The sequence below is a fragment of the Giraffa tippelskirchi genome, chromosome 4, assembly GCF_054371585.1.
Source record: "Giraffa tippelskirchi isolate mGirTip1 chromosome 4, T2T-mGirTip1v1.2.pri, whole genome shotgun sequence".
NCBI lineage: Eukaryota > Metazoa > Chordata > Mammalia > Artiodactyla > Giraffidae > Giraffa > Giraffa tippelskirchi.
In genome coordinates, this window is record NC_137278.1 from 114941732 (window position 1) to 114950567 (window position 8836).

At 38.8% G+C, this 8836-nt stretch overlaps 1 protein-coding gene across 20 annotated transcripts in view; it reads left to right on the forward strand.

Moving 5' to 3' along the window:
* Nucleotides 1–8836, forward strand: part of TMTC2 (transmembrane O-mannosyltransferase targeting cadherins 2) — a 416895-nt gene that overhangs the window by 168187 nt on the left and 239872 nt on the right. The window contains exon 1 of one of the 20 annotated variants that reach the window (XM_081594882.1): nucleotides 3267–3429. The exons of the other annotated variants lie outside the window; for them this stretch is intronic. Within the exon in view, the coding sequence (XP_081451008.1) occupies nucleotides 3382–3429 (48 nt within the window). The 5' untranslated portion in view covers nucleotides 3267–3381. Of the gene's footprint in view, nucleotides 1–3266; nucleotides 3430–8836 lie in introns of those variants that run through there. 20 annotated transcript variants of the gene reach the window in all.

The window sequence follows — 8836 nt, forward strand, 5'->3', positions numbered from 1 at the left end:
TGCTATCTCAGCTTAGCTTTTTCTTTTTTCTTAGGTTTGGGACTTGTGAGCTTAATGAGGGCATTTGGATAATAGATTTTATAGATTTGTGAGAAACCTGGAGATGATCAGATGATCTATGCCTGGCCCCTTGTCTCCAGCTGAGGTATAGAGAACCAGAGATGTGAAGGTCACCCAGAAAATGGAATCTCTGGAACTAGAAGACATATTTGTGACTGTCTATTGATCTTACACTGTAAGGGTATGAAGATGAATAAAGAAAGTAGATGACTCCACAGTAGAGAAGGAAATAATAAGTATTGAATCTTAGCTTGCACTGAGTGAGTCACCTTGAACTAGTTCAATGACCTGTTCCTTCATGTCAGAATAGAGACCATGTTCTCCCTTGGAGAAGTGGGAAGATTATAGGAAACTGTATGGTGCTTGTTGTCAGCTGCTTGCTGCTGCTGCTAAGTCGCTTCAGTCGTGGCCGACTGTGCGACCCCATAGAGGGCAGCCCACCAGGCTCCCCGGTCCCTGGGATTCTCCAGACAAGAACACTGAAGTGGGTTGCCATTTCCTTCTCCAATGCATGAAAGAGAAAAGTAAAAGGGAAGTCGCTCAGTCGTGTCCGACTCCTAGCGACCCCATGGACTGCACCCTACCAGGCTCCTCCGGTTATGGGATTTTCCAGGCAAGAGTACTGGAGTGGGGTGCCATGGCCTTCTCCGTGTTGTGAACTGGATACCCAGTATTTGGAAGGCACTTAAAGCATATTAGTTGAAGGAAAAGAAGAAATATCAATGGAAATTATAATTATTTCAAGAAAGAGAAGGCCAAACTTTTCCAGTGGTTTGAAAGCATATGAATTAGGAATCAACTGAAGCTGAAGCATGAATATTTAAGCAAAAACTTCCATTTAGAATTTTATGACTATAGGGCTTGTAAACACTGGCATAGAGTACATATGGAAGTTATAGAAAAATTTCATATTCTGTCTTTATATAGATTTCTATGCCTGGGGTGAGTTAGAAGAGACTCTGAAGGAAGTGGATTAAAAGACTTTTCAACCTTAAATGAATACATCTTGAATGTCTTACTAATTAACTCTACATCAGAGTTATCATAGTTTGCCAGATGAAATAAACCTCCCTGCCTTATTAAAACAGAATTTATATGTAAACAAAAAAACCCAGTGCACAAATGTTTAGCTCTCTTATGCAAACCAAAGAACTAGCCAAATGCTCAAAAATCTTAAAATGGTGGTCCTCCTCAAGCTGGAAATGATTAAAACTAGAGGGGCAATCTCTCTATTTTTATAGTTTTGTCAGTAATGTTTTTCTCATAGCAATCACACTCAGCTCCTTGCTTCACGTTTCTTTAGTAGTGTCAGATGTTTTGATTGCATATTTCTTGTCAGATTCAGGTCCCAAAGTCAACGTTTACTAGGATCAGGCAGAAGGAACTGTAGGGACAGGAGTTACACCCCCTCACTGGGGACTTCTCTCCATCCTGTCATTGCAATAAGAAAGTACAGGGTTCTGTTTGGTAGAGATTAAGATTTTTCTACGACTTCCATCTGGATTCTCTGTGACATCTCCTGTTATTTAATATTGGTTACTTAAGAACAAATATGCCTTGTTTGGGCCAGACAGTCTTCTTGGGATGACTGAATTTGGCCAGAATTCTTGGCTGCCATTTTTTGACTGCTCAGGTTCAAGCAAATGATGCCCGTGTCCATATGACATGTAAAATTTCTGTAGTTCTGCAAAGGAAATAAGGAAGTCTTTTTTTTCTTAGTGAAGGGTTTGAAAAATAGTAAGTACCCAGAATATTGTAGATATTTTATTTAGTATTTAGTAACCACGTGTGGGATTCCCAGGTGGCTTAGTGGTAAAGAATCCACCTGCAGTGCAGGAGACGTGGGTTTGACCCCTGGGTGGGGAAGATCTTCTGGAGAGGAAGTATTTCCCACTCCAGTATTCTTGCCTGGGAAATCCCATGGACAGAGGAGCCTGGCGGGCTACAGTCCATGAGGTCACAAAGACTTGGACACAACTAAATGCACACACAGGCACACAAACACACACAACCGTGTACAGTGTTTATATCTCCTGGGCACTGTTCTGAATATGCAAAAAATATTAACACATTTAGCTTAGTTAGTAACTGCTTGTCAAGAGAATAATATGACTTTTGAAATAATATGGTTGATTATAACATGAAATAATACAGTTTTCAATACTTAGGGAAAAAATTGGAGGATTTGTAAGAGATTAAATATGTGGGCTTCCCCAGTGAATTACTGAATTCACACTTAAAGACTGACTTTTGAAACGGATGTGCTTGCAGTGGTAAAGTGAAATCTTATACCTTCTCCTTTCTATAGTGAGGATTTCATTCCTGATTAGTGAGGTCTGGAAGGTGGGACTGGAAGAGATGCATGACAGAAAAATGTTGAAAAATAAGTTTTCTTGACCTCTCAACAAATGACTATTTTAGCCTTTCTTAGATGGTCTCCACTTACTTAGCTTTATGTTGTCAAAAAGTAAGGGGGATGGGGAACCTTTGAAAGATACTTAAACCAGCCTTGCAAATAAATGCTAGACTTTTATCTGCCCACAAAATGTTTTACAAGTCTCCCATGATCCCAGGAGGTACATGGGTAATAAAATCAGTAAAGGCAACATTTTTCTTACTTACCCAACATCAGTCATTGCTTGCCTAGTGGCCATTTTCTGTGCTTATTTAACATCTGTTAACTGTTTTAATGTGGAAATATCTTTTTTCCCCCTTTATTAGCCTCATAATCACTTATTCAGTTACAGGTGGAAAAAAATTTAAAAGGAAAGGAAATCTGAAAGTGAGTGTTACAATTCTAATTATAGCCCAAAATAATTTGGAAAAATGAAGCCCTTTGAGTTTGATATTTTAAGACTTTCTCCACAGATAACTACATTTATTTTACCGTAGTTGCTTCCGAGATACGTGTTATCTGGATAGCCACCTTTTTTTCAAATGAAATCTTGTAGCTCTATTTCATGTAAACAAGATAAAGACACTATATTACTAGAGAGGGACATGGGCGGCATTGCCACTTTTGAAAAATAAGTCATCTCTGTCTAACAAAACTTTATTTTAATGCTAAGCAGGATGTGATTGATGGCGGTTGCCTGTGGTGAGAAGTTTACCTTTATCTTGGGTATTAAGTAAGCTGAGCTCTATAATGGGATGCAACCGTCAGACCCACACTAACAAATAGTTGCATATTTCCAAACCATTTACAGGACGTATCTTGAGAATGGTTTCCCAGAGTCGGAGCTTATATTCTGTTGAAGGTTTTGGGCTCATCACTGTCTGAACACTGAAGATGTTAAACGTGGTGCTTTTGTACATCAGACTATGTTGTGTGGCTCCCCACGTACAGAAGAACCAGTGTATAGCCTGCAGGTATTTGCACATTGGATCCACATGTGCTTTTTTAATTTGATTAGCTGCTTGGATGGCATTAGCAGAATCTGTTATCATTTATGGCTTTGTCCCTTTTCTTTCTAGACCAGATTGTGGTTTTACTCAAGATGTGACCCTCATATCCATTGCCTTGAATGAAATAGGATATATTTGCTGATTCTGATTGTCTTTAAGCACCATCTGTGCCACTCTGCTTCAAGTAGTGCTCTTGCTTTCTGAAAATTGTCTTTCCCTTCATTTGCCTTACACTTGACTTTGTGAGAATCTAGATATAGCAAGAAACTCTGGTTCCGATCACAGTATTTCCTTGCATTATTGAAACTGGAGGGGGGGGTGACTATTTGTCATGCACTTACAAATGAATTTGGATTTCCTCCCAGTAAACTTGTTGTAGCGTTTAATATTCATGACCTGTAGTACTTTAAAACTTTGAACAGCTGCCAAGACCGCTAACCAGATAATACCACAAGTAAAGTCGAGGTTCAGAAATATTTTTCAATTCCAAAAGTCAAAGATTAATAGGGTATTTTATACCTTCAGGTTGGCTTCCTCACTCAGCTGATTTGAGATGATTCTATATTCTACTTGCTGTTTAGATTCAAGTCAAGTCATTTAAACTTGGGAAACTGACTATCCTTGCAAGTTTCTGTGATGCTTGCGTTAGAGTGTTAATATCTGGGACAGCGATCTTATCACAAATTATGATTTTTTTTTAAAGGTTATCTTTGTGCAAGGCACTGTGGTAGGTGATGTGAGGAATCTAAGATGAATCAATAAAATTCTGTTCTTAAGGACATTTGAGAGTAGTAGGAAGTTGAGAATAGTACATGTAAGTGTAGGATTGAAATTCAAGCTAGAGAGTTGTGAGGGTTGTCAGGCACTTGGAGCCCGAGGGCAGCTTAGAGGACAGGGAGGTGACTTTCAGCTGAGGGGATCGGAAGCACCTTCTGGGGCAGGGTTTGTGAGCAGGGCCCTGAAGGATTGTTTGGCTGTAAGTATTTATAATTAGAGAGGTGGGGGAAAGTGGAAAGTGGTGGATGAGCATTTCCTTGAGGGAAACTCAGAGGAAGTTACTGAGGAGCACTGAGCAGTCCTTTCAGCAGATACGTAAAGCACATGAACTTAGTAAAATGAATTAGGAAAGGTAAACTGAGATAGCTACTGTGTCTAATGATGTCAGGGCCTTTTAAGATATGACGTGGCCCCAACATTGATGAGAGATGATGCATGGTTTTCAAATGTGCTAGCCCTTGGACTCGTCCATGGGAAAAGCCCAAGAATGTACAGGCCAGCTCTTTCTTGCCTCTTGGGAGAGCTTTCTTTCCTGTTCTTTCCCTGAACCTGAGAGAAGGTCCCTTGGGTGAAGAGGCTAAGGATCCAACTCAGGAGTGGAAGTTATATCTCATTCTGTGAGTGTGTTTCCTATCAGTGTTTATCTCATTCTGTAGCATTTAAAGGAAAAGCAGTGATTTTCTGAATAATAATATTGTTTTACTTTTTGCTCTGTAATATTTGACATGTTATTATACACTCCTAATGAGAAAAACAGGGAGTCCTTAAGGGCTTTCTCCTATGTCTGTTCTTCCAGCTTTGCTAAACGGTGTTCAGATATTACCATGAATGGCCACAAACACAAAATCCCTCTTTGTTTTGTACTCTTTCATACAGGAAGACAGAAAAAAAAAATTAAAAGGGTCCTTTTTACAGTACAGAATAAAACACTCTATCAGCACTGAATTTCAACCAGTTAACTGAGTACACCGTCAGTGAAAATGACACGCAAATTGGACCTTGTGATGAATAAATAATGAGTCTCATTGAAATCATCTCTGCTGTTCTCATAACACTGTCTGGGATGCGTATTACATCACTCAGTTCAATTTTCGATAACCTGCTGCCTCAGAGGAATCAAATTGACGGGGATCTCGTGATTATCAGGTTACTCATATTCAACTGGGTTCTGTCAATTTCACGAAAATGATGTAGTTTGAACAAATTTGAAACCGATTGTCATTGCCTAGAAGTCAGATTCCTGTCTTAAATGCCTGGAACAATGGAAATGCTAATTTAGGATTGATTTCTCAAGTGAAATTAAAGCTATAGAAAGCCAGATTTCTGGAGTGCATTAGAGAGTCCTTAAAAGGTGTGAGCAGGGTGGAGGGTGCAGTGGATAAAACTGAATGTTAAATTCATTGATCGTTGATAATAGGGTAAAGGTTGCATGGTATGACAAGTTTTTTTTTTTAATATCCAGTTTCATACCTATTAATCACAGTATTCCTTTCTTCAGAAGGAAAATAAGAAATGAAAAGGGAAGAACAGCACTTTCTAATACGAAAGTCTACAATGATTTGGTACCGGGAAGGTCGATGTGCCCTTGCTCTCAGGGTTTGTCTTTACAACTTTGCATCACCCAGATGGCTCCTGTATGCTCTGTTGGTCTGATTACAACTCTTGCATCAAGTGGAATAGCATGAATTCAGAATTTAATACATGTTTCCTCAGTAATTATGGCCTTGATTAGTGAAGTCAGTGTTTCTCTTCCAGAGGACACTTTCTTTCTTTCTCCACATGTTTATTCATTTCATTTCAGGAAATCAAATAGAATGCAGAGATCATAATACTTCTCTTTGTTGTAATAAGGGAATCGTCAGCGCCTGCATTTGGGTGTGTGATTGTCATTTTGCTTATAATTAATGTAAAATTCAAAGAAAACAGCAAGGACAACATGAGAAAAATGAAGCACATTTAAAAACAAATAAATGACTTAGTTTTTAGTATGTGAAGAAATGAAAGATATACCCAGAATTTCCATTAATGTATTATTAAAGATAACCACATACTAAGTATATTTAGTAGTCATGGCTTATATACCACATCAGTTGTGATAGCTTAGAAATAATTACATTTTGTATATTTAAAAGCAACAAAAACAAAAAAAAACCTCAGTATTTTAATTTTGTAAATTTTCAGTCATTATACCTGTTAGCAGTACCAGCCCAGCCTTTTGAGGGCATTATCTTAGTTTTTAATGCATGAGACACTGAGTCCCTTCCCTTATAAGAGGGTGTATATGTGCCTGTGGATGTTGTGTGTCCCATCAGAATAAACTGCAGGAATACATGTTTATATAATGTTGGATTATACCAAAGCTAGATATGAGTGGTTTGAGTATATTTCTGTAATTTTTATGAATTGGAGTACTCCAAATTACATAGAATTATTTCTCCTAATTTGAAGATTCAGGCAAAAATTTACCTGTTCCATTGAGTGACGTTTCTTACAATCTCATAACAAAGTGTGATAAAAAGTCAAATACACCTAATACTATGAAAGCAAGTGATGTTTACTTTGAAGAACCACTTGGTGATTGGCTAATCTTCTCATGTATAGATCCAGGTAAGAATATTTTAGAAAGGCCTTTGGATTGGATCCTGAAGATTTAGATTTAAATGATGTGACTTTGGATAAATTACTAAATGTATTGAACATCAGTTACAGGGTCTGTAGAGAGGACAGAATATAATATTTGCCTTGCCAAGTTATTGCCAGATATGAATATGGTAAACGTACACTCTCAGGCAGGTTCGTTTTTTGTAGTAGATATCACCATCCTCGACAGCATTTTGTTACATTTCCGTAGCATTTCTGTAATAGTGAACTTTTTGTCTGTCGTCTTAGAGAGCAGTCAGTTGACTTAGTCTAATGGGATGCTGGGTGAAATGTCGATCAAGTGTTTGCTATCCTATTCACCAGTGCTGACAACTTAAAGAATATTGAGAAAAAGACCCTTTTCAAGGAAAATTCTTCTGGACAACATGATTTCATCATTTATCTTTTGTTTGAAAATAAGTACACATACTCATTCTTTAATTTTTCTCCGTTGATAATACCTTAACTATCATTTCATAATTTTATAGCCTGATTTTTCCCCTTTGGGCTCAGGATGGTGCTGTTGCTTATGTATCTGGAAGTGGAGGGGATCCAAGCTTTTTCTGGTCTGCTCCCCACCAACACCCTGTTTCCTGTATATTTGCTTTTCTTAAGGTTTATAGTAAGGAAGATTAGTGCAGTGGCTGCAATAGCTTGCAGCATTCATCTTATTCTTTGGGGAAAGACGGAGTACTGTTAACACCTAAGGGTGAATGTGCATCTCTTGCCTCCTCTTGTTCTTCCCTAGCCTGGCAGGCAACACTGTGGCAGTTGATTCTAGAATCTCTTATAACAAACCTTTTCAGGGAAACATTGAGGCTGCTTTTTGTTGTTACTGCTGTTGTTCCATAGTTTAGTTTATTTCCTTACCTCCTAAGGAGAGCAGAGATGGCAACATTTTTGTTGTTAAAGCAATACTGTTTTCTGGCTGCTAGAGAGTTTATAAAATATTTCAAATGCCTCAATAACATTCAGACCAAATTATTTTTACAGGAACTTAATTCCTGGCAACTTGGGCTTGCTGAGAAAAGTCTATAGGTAAAACTGGTTTTCCTTTTATAGGTAAGATTATACTTGCCAGTGGTAAAGAGTCTGCCTGCCAGTGCAAGGGACCACAAGAGACGTAGGTTGGATCCCTGGGTCGAGAAGATCCCCTGGAGTAGGAAATGGCAACCTGCTCCAGTATACTTGCCTAGAAAACTCCATGGACCAAGGAGCCTGACGGGCTACAGTCCATGAGGTCACAAAGAGACAAACACCACTGAGCACACATGCACAAGACTGGTTTTGATTTTGAAAAACCCAATATTTAAGAATATGGTTTAACTGACAGGTAACAACTAGGGTGGGTAGGGGATAGAGACTGTTTAAACATTAGGATTTATTATGGGTTTCCAAACTGGAATGATTATCAGCCTCTCATGGGGAAACTTTTAAATCAGAGATTGTAGCTCCAAACTGGACACTACTGAATAAGGATATTTTGCTCTGCTTATTTTTTGTTTGTTTGTTTTTGAAGTGTTGAGGTGGAGCTGGTGGAGAAGTAGCAGGAAAAAGTACTATTTATTCACATAGGTCCTCATCTCGCAGTTTGCTGGGCACAGCTTGTGGGATCTTAGTTCTTTAGTTCAGTTCAGTTCAGTTGCTCAGTCGTGTCTGACTGTTTGCAACTCCATGGATCGCAGCACGCAAGGCCTCCCTGACCATCACCAACTCCCGGAGTTTGCCCAAACCCATGTCCATCGAGTCAGTGATGCCATCCAACCATTTCATCCTCTGTCGTCCCCTTCTCCTCCTGCCCCCAATCCTTCCCAGCATCAGGGTCTTTTCCAATGAGTCAACTCTTCCCATGAGGTGGCCAAAGTATTGGAGTTTCAGCTTCAACATCAGTCCTTCCAATAGATCTACTTTTTAAAAAAATTCCCACTGTTGTTATCAAGTCTAGGTTCATCTC